Here is a 12798-nt window from a genome sequence, read left to right as displayed (position 1 = left end):
TCTGGCTATTTGTCCTGTTTATTTTCCATATTTTGTTAGAATCATCTTGCCTAGAAACTCACCCCTAGACAAAAATATTAACAAAATACTGTTGGCACTTTTATTGGAATATTAATGCTATAAGTTAATTTGATAAGATTTAACATCTTTATGATGTTGAGTCTTTCAAAGAATGTTTTAAGTTTTTCCAAATGTTAAAAACCTCCTGTGTGACTTTAAAAATGCTCTGAAGTTTTCTTCATATAGGGCTTGCACATTGCTTTTTTAAAGTTTATTCCTGCTTAGTCTTTTGTTGTTGTTAAAGCACATATTTTTCTTTCACTAGATCTTTTATACATAAATATTATGTTTTTATACATAAATATTTATGTACATATATTTTTTATACATAAATATTTTTTAACACTATCATACAGTGAAATTCACTTTTCCTTTTGGTGTACAGTTCTAGAAAGTTAAACACTTGGATAGCCCATGTAACCACCACTACCATCAGGATACAGAAAAGGTATATCACCTCCAAAAACTCCCTCATGCTATCTTTTTATGCCCTCTCATTACCTCAACCTCCGGCAAACACTGATTTGTTCTCCACTGCTGTAGTTGTGACTTGTTGAGAATTTCCCATAGATGCAATCATACAGAATACAATCTTTTTTAAGACTTACTTCTTTAACTCAGTATGATGCTATTGAGACTCATTCAAATTGTTGTATCATGACTCAACTACTTTCACTGCTGAGTAGTGTTCCATTATATGGATATAGCATAGTTTATTTACCTGTTCATCCATTGATAGATGTTTGCTTTTACTTTTGAGCACTTATGAACAGAGCTGCTAGACAAATTCATGCACAAGTTTTTGTGTGACTATATGATTTTCTTTCTTAACAGTAATGAATGTTTCTTTAGAGAGGGATGAGTCGGATATAATTTTATAAGAAACTGCCAACTACTGTACAGAGTGGCTGTGCCATTTTGTATCTCCACAAACAAAGAACAAGAGTTCTAGATGCTCTGAATCCTTGGCAGCACTTGATACTGTCAGTATTTTTTATTTTACCCATTATAACAGATGTGTAATGGCATTACAGTGGTTTTATTACATTTCCCTAATGACTAATGATGTTGAGCATCTTTTCAGGAGTTTATTTGCTATCCTTTTATATCTTCTTTGGTGAAGCATCTGTTCAGATTCTTTGCCCATTTTTTTTTTAAAAAGGTAAACTTTATTTTGTAAAAGATTTGCAATTATAGAAAAATTACAAAAATAGTATTGAGAATTCTTGCCAACCCTCCACACAGCTTATCTCATTTTTAATATCAAACACTATCATGATACATTTATTACTACTAATAAACCAAATTTAAACAAACATTACAATGAACTAAAGCCCATATTTTATTAATTTCCATAATTTTTACTTAATATTCCAGGACATCATCCAGGACACCAATTACATTTGGTTTTCAGGTCCCTTAGGTCCCCCTAGATTGATAGTTTCTCTGACTTTTCTTGTCTGTAATAACCTTGTCAGCTTGGAGAGGACCAGTCAAATATTTTGCACAATGTTCCTCAATTTAGTTTGCCTGATGGTTAAACAGAAGTTATGGGTTTTGATGGCTTTGTCCATTTCTAATAGGATTTTTTTCCTTATTGCTGTGTCTTGAGAGTTCTTTATGCATTACAGATACAAGCCCTTTTTCAAATATGTGATTTGCAAATATATTTTTCTCTGTCTGCAGCCTGTAGTTTCATTCTTTTAACAATGACTTTCATAAAAAAACGTTTTAAAATTTGATGAAGTCCAATTTATAAATTTTTCTTTTACAGGTACTGTTTTGGGGTTCACATCTAAGAACTTCTCGATAACCCAAGGTCATAAAGATTTTCTCTTATGTTTTATTCTTAAAGATTTATAGTTTTATATCTCAAGTTTATAATAATTAGAGTTAACGTGCATCAAGTGAAAAGTTTAGGCTGAAGTGCACTCTTTTCAATATAGATGAGCAGTTGTTTCAATACATTTATTGAAAAGGAGACTTGGTTCCATTGAATTACTTTTGCATAGTTATCAAAAAGTCAGATGACCATTTTTTTATTTCTGAATTCTGTCTTCTGTTTCACTGACACATGTGTTTATCCCTTCACTAATTCCACACTGACTTCATTACTATAACTATATAGTAATTCTTAAACTGGGTATTAAGCCTTATGCAACTTTACTCTTATTTTTCAAAAAACTTTTAGTGTTTTAGGTCCTTGGCCTTTCCATATAAATTTTAAAATCAGTGAGTATGTCTAGAAAAAATCCTGCTGGCATTTGGATTGATACTGCATTAAATCTATGTATTTGGAAAGACATCTTTATCATGTGGAGACTTCTAATCCAAGAACACAGTATATTTTTTCATTTGTTTAGGTTTTATTTTTATCATCATTTTGTAGTTTTTAGCATGTAGACTGTGCATATTTTGTTAGATTTGTACTTCTCTATCAATACTTCTATGATTTTTTGAGTTACTGTAAATGAAGAAAGTAGGGAAAACCACTAGACCATTCAGGTATGACCTAAATCAAATCCCTTATGATTATACAGTGGAAGTGACAAATAGATTTAAGGGACAAGATCTGATAGACAGAGTGCCTGATGAACTATGGACGGAGGTTCCTAACATTGTACAGGAGACAGGGATTAAGACCATCCCCATTGAAAAGAAATGCAAAAAAATAAAATGGCTGTCTGAGGAGGCCTTACAAATATCTGTGAAAAGAGATGCAAAAAGCAAAGGAGAAAAGGAAAAATATTCCCATCTGAATGCAGAGTTCCAAAGAATGGCAAGGAGAAATAAAAAGGCCTTCCTCACCTATCAATGCAAAGAAATAGAGGAAAATAGAATGGGAAAGACTAGAGATCTCTTCAAGAAAATTAGAGATACGAAGGGAACATTTCATGCAAAGATGGGTTCAATAAAGGACAGAAATGGTATGGACCTAACAAAAGCAGAAGATATTAAGAAGAGGTGGCAAGAATACACAGAAGAACTGTACAAAAAAGATCTTCACGACCCAGATAATCACAATAGTGATCACTCACCTAGAGCCAGACATCCTGGAATGTGAAGACAAGTGGGCCTTAGAAAGAATCACTACAAACAAAGCTAGTGGAGGTGATGGAATTCCAGTTAAGCCTTTTCAAATCCTGAAAGATGCTGCTGTGAAAGTGCTGCACTCAATATGCCAGCAAATGTGGAAAACTCAGCAGTGGCCGCAGGACTGGAAAAGGTCAGTTTTCATTCCAATCCCAAAGTAAGGCAATACCAAATAATGCTCGAACTACCACACAATTGCACTCATCTCACACGCTAGTAAAGTAATGCTCAAAATTCTCTAAGCCAGGCTTCAGAAATACACAAACCGTGAACTTCCAGATGTTCAAGCTGGATTTAGAAAAGGCAGGAACCAGAGGTCAAATTGCCAACATCTGCTGGATCATCAAAAAAGCAAGAGTTCCAGAAAAACATCTATTTCTACTTTATTGACTATGCCAAAGCCCTTGACTGTGTGGATCAGAACAGACTGTGGAAAATTCTGAAAGAGATGGGAATACCAGACCATCTGACCTGTCTCTTGAGAAACCTGTATGCAGGTCAGGAAGCAACAGTTAGAACTGGACATGGAACAACAGACTGGTTCTAAATAGGAAAAGGAGTACGTCAAGGCTGTATATTGTCACCCTGCTTATTTAACTTATATGCAGAGTACATCATGAAAAATGCTGGGCTGGAAGAAGCACAAGCTGGAATCAAGATTGCCAGGAGAAATATCAATAACCTCAGATATGCAGATGACAGCACCCTTATGGCAGAAAGTGAAGATGAACTAAAGAGCCTCTTGATGAAAGTGAAAGAGGAGAGTGAAAAAGTTGGCTTAAAGCTCAACATTCAGAAAACTAAGATCATGGCATCCAGTCCCATCACTTCATGGGAAATAGATGGGGAAACAGTGGAAACAGTGTCAGACTTTTTTTAGGGGGGGTGCTCCAAAATCACTCCAGATGGTGATTGCAGCCATGAAATTAAAAGATGCCTACTCCTTGGGAGGAAAGTTATGACCAACCTGGATAGCATATCTAAATGCAGAGACATTACTTTGCCAACAAAGGTCCGTCTGGTCAAGGCTATGGTTTTTCCAGTAGTCATGTATGGATGTGAGAGTTGGACTGTGAAGAAAGCTGAGCGCCGAAGAATTGATGCTTTTGAACTATGGTGTTGGAGAAGACTCCTGAGAGTCCCTTGGACTGCAAGGAGATCCAACCAGTCCATCCTAAAGGAGATCAGTCCTGGGTGTTCACTGGAAGGACTGATGTTGAAGCTGAAATTCCAATACTTTGGCCACCTCATGCGAAGAGTTGACTCATTAGAAAATACCCTGATGCTGGGAGGGATTGGGGGCAGGAGGAGAAGGGGACAACAGAGGATGAGATGGTTGGATGGCATCACCGACTCAATGGACATGGGTTTGGGTAGACTCCAGGAATGGTGATGGACAGGGAGGCCTGGTGTGCTGTGGTTCATGGAGTCGCAAAGAGTTGGACACAACTGAGCAATTGAACTGAAGATATTTGTTTCTTAAAAATTTGGTATGTAATATACATTGCTAGTATATTGAAATACAACTGACTTTTGTGTTTTGACCTTCTTCATGCAACATTGCTCAATTCATTAGTTCAAGGAAATTTTTTCATTCTGTGGAACTTGCTATACAGAGAATCATTTCATTTGACAACAGGAACTGTATAATCCCCCCCTTTCCAGTCTGCCTGTGTTTTATTTCTTTTTCTCACTATACTGCACTTATTGCTAAGACTCCAATTCTTATGCTGAACAGGAGTTAAGACTAGACATTCTTACCTTGACCCTGATCTTACAAGGAAAGAATTTTGCTTTTCTCCACTAAGTATGATGGTGGCTTTTCTGTAGATATCTTTTATAAGGTTGAGAAAAACCACATCTTTTCTTAATTTTCTGACTTTAAAAACAATGAATGGATGTTGTACTTAGTCAAATGCTGTCTTTGCATCCATTTACATGATCACGTGATCTTTTCTCCTTTCAATTTTTTACATGAATCAGATTTTCAACACTGAACCATTCAGCATTGAATTTCTGGCATAAAGCCCAACTGGTCATCTATATTATTTTTTTATGAATTGCCTGATTAATTCTGACAGTATTTTGTTGAGATGCTTTTGTGTTCATTAGGGACATTTCTCTGTAATTTCTTCTCCTCTTTTTAGCCCTACTTCCCCACCTTTCCTCAACTTTTTCCTCTTTTCCCTTTCCCCTCACCCCCCTTCTTCTCTTTGTCAGGTTTAGGTATGAAGATAATTTTAGCCTCGCAAAATGAGTTACAAAGAGTTCTTTCCTCTGTTATTCCTGGAAGATGTCATATATAATTTGTGGTATTTTTTCATTAAATGTTTAACAGAATTTTCCCGTAGAAACATCGGGGCTGAAGAATTTTTTCCAATAGTTCTTAGCAACATATTCAATTTTTTCAGTAGTTATGGGACTATCAAGATATCTACTTCATCTTGGTGAATTTTATTAGTTTGAGGTTTTTGAAAACTGGTCAGTTACTTTTGTCTTCTAATGTATGTATAATTAACATTCTCTTATTATTCTGTTAATGTCTGCACAATGTTTAGTGATATCCTTTTCTATACTTGATAATAATAACCTGTACCTTCCATCTTTTTTCTTAGTCAGTTTTACTTCATGTTTATCAACTTTGATCTTATCAAAGATCCAGATTTTTGTTTCATTGATTTTCTCTATTGGTTTTTCATTTTCAATTTCATTGACTTCTGTTTATTATTTCTTTCTTTTCTGGTGGATCCATGATCTATTCATTTACTTAAAAATCTTTTCTAATATCTGTTGAGACTTTCTCTTTTACTCATGGACTAGTAAGAATTGTGCTGTTCAATATCCAAGTGTTTGGAGATTTCCCTTACATATTTCTGTTATTAATTATTTGCTTAATTCCATGATGGTCAGAAAACATATCTGTATGGTTTCAATTAAATTTAAGGTTGTTACATGACCCAGGATATGGTCCACCTTGATGACTGTGCCATACACACTTGAAAGCATGACTATTCTGTTGTTTTGGGGTATACTGTTCTGTAAATGGCAATTAGATCCAGACAGTTGATGTTTCTCTTTTGGTTTACCTTATTTGTGACTAGTTAGCCTCTTGAATTTACAGGTCTATGTCTTCTGCTAAATTTGGGATGTTTTCAACTATTGCTTTTTCAAATGCTTGTTTAGCACTGTACTCTTTCTCCTGTCCTTTTGGGACTCTGAATGATATGTATATTAGAACTTCTGTTCATAGGTCCTTGAGGTTTTGTTCATTTGTTTACCAATCTTTTTTTTTCCTCTGTATTGCACAGATTGGATAATTTCTATTGATCTTCCATCTTTAAGTTCACTGATTTTTCCTTTGTCTCCATTCTGTTATTGATTCTACTCAGTGAGATTTTAATTTTGGTCATTGTACAATTTGGTTCTAAAATTCTGTTTCTTGATTATACCGTCTGTTTCCTTCATGATTCTTTATATTTTGACGTTTGTTTCAACAATGTTCACAACAGTTCTTTTAAGCTCCTGTAGCCGTTTTGAAGTCTTTGTCATCTAATCTCAATATCCATTTCATTTTATTGTTGGTATCTAGTTATTAATATTTTCCATGCAGGATGAGATTCACACAGTTCTTTGTCTGCCTAGTAATTTTGACAATAGTATTGAAAGACTGTTTCGAGACCTGTAGTACTCAAAGATTCCACAAATATTTGTGTCATGAGGGAAAAAGCAGCCAAAGTCTGTTTTTGTGATGATTTACTAAGAATTCTTTTTTGGAAGATTATAGTTCAACAACTGACACTGAAACAATGTTATATTATTTATCAGGGCTCCGAATAAAATAGTACTGGAAAAGACTGAATTCTCAAAACTACCTACCTACGACCTCAGTTTTTGTTTTAGTTTTATATTAGGTACAGAATAATCTGAAATCAGTCAGTTAATATCATACAATATTTCTCATTGTCAATTATTTTTTCTTCTATTGGTACATTATTAATGTTTAACATGGCACCACATACCTAAGTAAAGAAAAAATGAAATTCTCCTATTTGCAGAGAAAGAGAAATATTGATTTCTCCTCCTCACATACAAAAACTACCAGTTCTTCCCTTGTTAAGGGTGATGAGGAGCAGGAAAGATATATAGGATATGAGTGATTCTTCAATTAATTTTGCTAATACAGTATTTCCCCTGCTTCTGAACAGTTAGAAAAGGATACAAGGAACAAAATAAGCTTTGTGTGACCAAAAGTCCTCCATAAATTTTACTAGGACAATGGTGACAATTTTTTAGGGGTAGAAAGGTCTTCTACCTCAACTTTTTAAAAAAAGAAACTAAAAACAGCAAATAATCAAAAGAAAAGAGACAAAATAGAAGGAGGAAGAAACGGAAGGAAGGAAGGAAGCAAAGCTGCCTCCCATAGACACAAGCAGTCTTTCAGTGGAGTTAGAAACACTTTGACATTTATTGTGTTCATGGTCTTTTGATTATACAGTAAGATTCATGTTCTAGTTCTGCTATGTACCAACTATGCACCTTGGACCACTTGCTCAACTGTGATATAGGGGTTATGATACCTCCCCTGTAGCTGTTCTGCATTTTCCAATGTATGTTGAAGATTAGAACCAAACATACTGCCCAGGACAAAGCTGGCAATAAGTAATGATAGATTTCCTTCTTTTCTTCCTTCCAAGAAAGTAACTCTGTTTATTCTCAAACAAAAGTCATCACATTTAAAATTGCTCCAAGGAAGAATTTCCAAATTTCCTGTCGTAACTCATTTCAGTAAATAAAATAAGTCACAAAATCTAAGTGTATGGGATTAATGTCTATTTCATGGGGCTTTGATACTGACCAAAGTACCTCCTCTTAACAGCAAACTTGATATTACAGTAATATTTAAATGTAAGATAAGATGAAAACAGCTCAAACAATAAAAAATATCTAGATAAATCCGGACTACTTGACATTTTTGGGATGGATGACACTAATGAGATTTCAGAATTAAAGTAACATATCTGACATATTCATTATTAAGAGAACATTAACCTTGTTAAGTATTAATGCTTTACAACTTAATGAAGTTAAGAAGTATATTCTTGCTATATATACCCAAGGAAAAAACATAATTTTCATTGTAGGATTTACAAAAAAATTAGGAGCTTTTGCTTGAGAAAATTCATTTAGACAGTAGACTAAATTTTCTTTCCTTAAAAAAAGAAAAAGTAATGTACTTACTTCTAAGATTATGAAGTAGCATATCTAGTAAAGTCATAAATTTTGAATATTGAATAACAGAAAAGTCCATTCCTTTTGCCCACAAAAATCCAGATACATAATAATCTAGTAGACTGGCTTCCTTTAAACAGGTTTGAAGATTTTTGAAATTCAAAAACTTTTCTAGTTTCCTGTAACAAGAAAAATCCAGATATTAAAACTGATTAAACATTGAACAGTTCCTTTTCTAAGTTTTAAAAACAGATACTTTTCTTGAATGAAGATTCTATAATGCTCATAATCTAAAAAATCCAAGATTATATCAAATAAATCCAAATCAGCATTCAAAAGAGACAGCACATGAAAATTCTTATTACTGTTTTTTTTTCCACTTCCTCTTTCTTCTTCTTCTAAATTTCTCTCCTCCCCTCTCTCTCTCTCTCTTTTTTTAATCGGAGGAAAACTGCTTTACAATGTTGTGCTGGTTTCTGCCACAGAATATGTGAATCAGTGTTAATTATACATGTAACTCTTCTCTCTTGAGCCTCCCTTCCCTTCTCTCATCCCACCCCTGTAGGTAATCACCGAGCTGGGCTCCCTGTGTTATACAGCAACTTCTCACCAGCTATTCATATGTTGATGCTACTTTCTCCATTCATGCTACTCTCTCTCTCTCTCTCCCTTTCCCACCATGTTTACAAGTTCATTCTCTACATCTGCATCTCCATTCCTTCCCTGCAAATAGGTTCACTGATACTGTTTTTCTAGATTCCTTATATATGGGTTAATATATTAATTTGATTTTCTCTTTCTGATTTACTTCACTCTGTAGGCTCTAGGTTCACCCACCTCACTAGAACTGACTCAAATTCATTTTTTATAGCTGGGTAATATTCCATTGTATATACGTACCACATCTTCTTTATCCATTCATAAGTTGATGGACATCTAGGTTGCTTTCAGGTCCCAGCCATTGTAAATAGTGCTGCAATGAACATTGCAGTACATATGCCTTTTAGAACTGTGGTTTTATCAGGGAATATGCCCAGTAGTGGGGTTGCTGGGTCATATGGTATATTTAGTCCTAGTATTTTTAAGGAATCTCCATTCTGTTCTTCATAATGGCTATATCAGTTTACATTCCCGCCAACAGTTGTCAGGAGGTTCCTTTTTCACTTATTTCTCTCTGAAGTAAAATGTAATAACTTTTTCTTTTCTTTCAAATTCAATGTCTTTTTCCATTTATACAATCAAATTTCTTTTACTTCTGACAGTGTTCTGGAAATGGATTGTTAAATATTTATTGTTTTCTTTTTTAAGAATTCTAATTATGTATGTTTTACTCATTTTTTCTAATACTGTAATTTTCTTTAATCTTCAAAAAATTTTAAATCAATTTCCTTTTCATTTTATATGCTTTTCTCATTACTGTCTTCTGTGTCCCTTGTATTTTCAGCACTGTTAATTCTCCCTTGGGCTGCTTATAAATTTCACTTCTGTGAGATCTCTCCTTCTCTACACTTTTTACAAAAAAGTTTCATCACCTTTTATTTCTTTTTATCTCTGCCTTGATTTTTTTGTATCTCTGTCTTATGTTCTTGTGACTACTTTACAAGAGTTCTTAATTCATGATAAATATTTGAGCATATTATCTGTCTGTTCATGGCCATATTTTTCTGGTGTACTTCCTTTGCCTGACATTTCTTTTTTCTATTCTTCATTTTTATCCTTGCAATGTCTTTGTATGTATACTCCTTGCTTAATGCTCAAACCTGATCATATTACAAGCTATTTTCTATATAAGTTTATGTCAATTATTCTACTTGTTAGCCTTTATTCAATTAGTGGGAAAAATGAAAAATGTAGAATAGGTTCTCCTTATTACCACATAAACAACCTATTTCTTATAGTTATAGGAAGTATCTGCTCCATGCTTTATAATATAGGCCTGCTGTTGCAAACAAGTGTTCTTGGAATGGCACTTCAGAGTTTTCTCTTCACCTGGGACAATAAGTATATTTTTTAAACTCATTCTCAGATCTTCAACTATGTGATCCTCCTTGTACTTTTCCCCACACTTCTGCTTGGTCTACCATGTTTCCGGCAGGCATACTCACATTTTGCAGTCTGGACTTTCATTCTCCTTTTTAGTACAGAGATGGAATTGATATTTCCTTGATGCTTATATGTGATTTCTGAGGGAGAAAGACAGTGTGTGTGTGTGTTTGTCTGTGTGACAACTTTATACAGCTATTTTTTAAAAAAAGTCCTTATTATTTATAATATTGAAATAAATTATATGATCAGAATAATGAATATAGCAAGATTAAACAAGTTTGGGAAAAAATAAAGCTGATGTTATCTTTAACACACTCTCATCCAACTCACAAACATTTCATTTACAGTGGTATCAGGGTAGACCCCAGTCCCCAAAGTGAGATCTGAGTCTTTTCACAGTAATCATAACTCCCTTCTCATAATGCTATATAATGTCTTTCAGTATATGGCATTCTTTATAATTATTGACCTACAGTGGGTACTGTCCTAAGTTGTTCTAGTTAATGCATAGCTAAAGGTAAGGTTAATTTTCTTCTGTGGAACAAAAATCAAAAGCATAAATAAGCAGCTTTGACTGGTACTTGCAGTTTTTTTTTTTTTTTTTTATTAGTTGTTTTATAAGAAAAATCAATCCCAAGATTAAGCCTTACTTCCTGATACTTTTGAGGACTTGAGTCAACCAACACTGTAGTTACTCTGTCTCTCAATGTCCCATTATGTGATAGTTTACATACACATATATGTGTAAATGTGCATAAACTTTATTTTTAAGACAATACAATCAGTTTTCATGTTACAAGCAAATAAAGGCATGCACAACTGATACATTTTGTCAAGCAGAGAAATTAAATGGTAGATGCAGAAAAGAACAGGCAGGCACTCTGGGAAGGGAGGTTATCTTACTAGCCAGCCATCTTCCATTTGTGTTGGGTATCAGTCAGCAAGATTCATTTTTCAATGTTTATAGTACCACTTAGTCTTAAGTGAAAAGCAGTAAGAAAACTTCCATAGTAGTAAAAACTTGTGGTATTTTAATAGAATCAATAAATAGGTGAAGGAACAGGTAGAAAACAAAGAAACAGACCAAATACATATGGAAACAGCATAATATTTCAAAAGCAGTAAGGGAAGTACAAATTGTTCAAGAATGAGGCAGTTTATTTCAACATAAAATAAAAAGTTAAAAAAATGATGCTGGCAGCACTAGCTAGCCACATAGAAAATAAAATAATACTTCAACCAATACATGGAATAACTAAAACAAACCCTGTAGCATTTTATTCTGAATTATATCCTTAAAGCTTTGGTTTTTTGGGGGGAGAGGGGAAATTTACAATAAGAGTGTATTTGTTTAAGAAACAGTTTTTGAATAGCAACTTTTCTTATTTTCTTTGCTATCAAAGCTTTTATTTTATGAAGTTTAAATTACTTCTCTGATTCACTATGCTAGATGTATGCTCTAACATCTAATTGCTATAATCTGTATCTTGAATGTTTTCATAAATTTTTTCCATTACTGACTTGATTTTCAGCAAGTTAAGGTCTATACTGGATTTATTCTTTTTTCCTTTATTTTTTATTGAAGGATAATTGCTTTACAGAATTTTGTTGTTTTCTGTCAAGCCTCAACACGAATCAGCCATAGGTATACATATAATGGCTCAGATCATGAATTCCATATTGCCAAATTCAGACTTAAAATGAGGAAAGCAGAGAAAACCACTAAACATTCAGGTATGACCTAAATCAAATCCCTTATGATTATACACTGAAAGTGACAAATAGATTCAAGAGATTAGATCTGATAGACAGAGTGCCTGAAGAACTATGGACAAAGGTTCATGACATTGTACAAAAGTCTGTGATCAAGACCATCCCAAAGAAAAAGAAATGCAAATGCCTCATGAGAAATCTGGATGCAGGTCAAGAAGAAACAGTTAGAACTGGACATGGAACAACAGACTGGTTTCAAATAGGGAAAGGAGTACATCAAGGCTGTATACTGTCACCCTGCTTATTTAACTTATATGCAGAGTACATCATGCAAAATGCCAGACTGGATGAAGCACAAGCTGGAATCGTGACTGCCAGGAGAAATATCAATAACCTGAGATATGCAGGTGACACCACCCTTATGGTAGAAAGCAAAAAAGAACTAAAGAGCCTCTTGATGAAAGTGAAAGAAGAGAGTGAAAAAGTTGGCTTAAAACTCAACATTCAGGAAACTAAGATCATGGCATCTGGTCCCATCACTTCCTGGCAAATGGGGAAACAAAGGAAACAGAGACTTTAATTTTGGGGGCTCCAAAATACTGCAGGTGGTGATTGCAGCCGTGAAATTAAATGACACTTACTCCTTGGAAGAAAAGT

General features: G+C 34.1%; 1 protein-coding gene across 10 annotated transcripts in view; it reads right to left on the bottom strand.

Moving 5' to 3' along the window:
• The window catches only part of CABCOCO1 (ciliary associated calcium binding coiled-coil 1), a 184431-nt gene that overhangs the window by 145979 nt on the left and 25654 nt on the right, over positions 1-12798 (bottom strand). For 9 of the 10 annotated variants that reach the window (XR_011488758.1, XR_011488759.1, XR_011488761.1 and 6 more), the window contains exon 3: positions 8392-8561. Coding sequence is in view for 6 of the 10 variants with exons in the window: in XM_070470704.1 (XP_070326805.1) it covers positions 8392-8561 (170 nt within the window). In the remaining 4 variants the exon portion in view is untranslated. Of the gene's footprint in view, positions 1-8391; positions 8562-10487; positions 10566-12798 lie in introns of all 10 variants that reach the window. The other variant, XR_011488760.1, reaches the window with a different exon arrangement.

This window comes from Odocoileus virginianus, chromosome 7, assembly GCF_023699985.2.
Source record: "Odocoileus virginianus isolate 20LAN1187 ecotype Illinois chromosome 7, Ovbor_1.2, whole genome shotgun sequence".
Classification (NCBI taxonomy): domain Eukaryota; kingdom Metazoa; phylum Chordata; class Mammalia; order Artiodactyla; family Cervidae; genus Odocoileus; species Odocoileus virginianus.
This window is presented reverse-complemented; position numbering and strand designations above follow the sequence as displayed.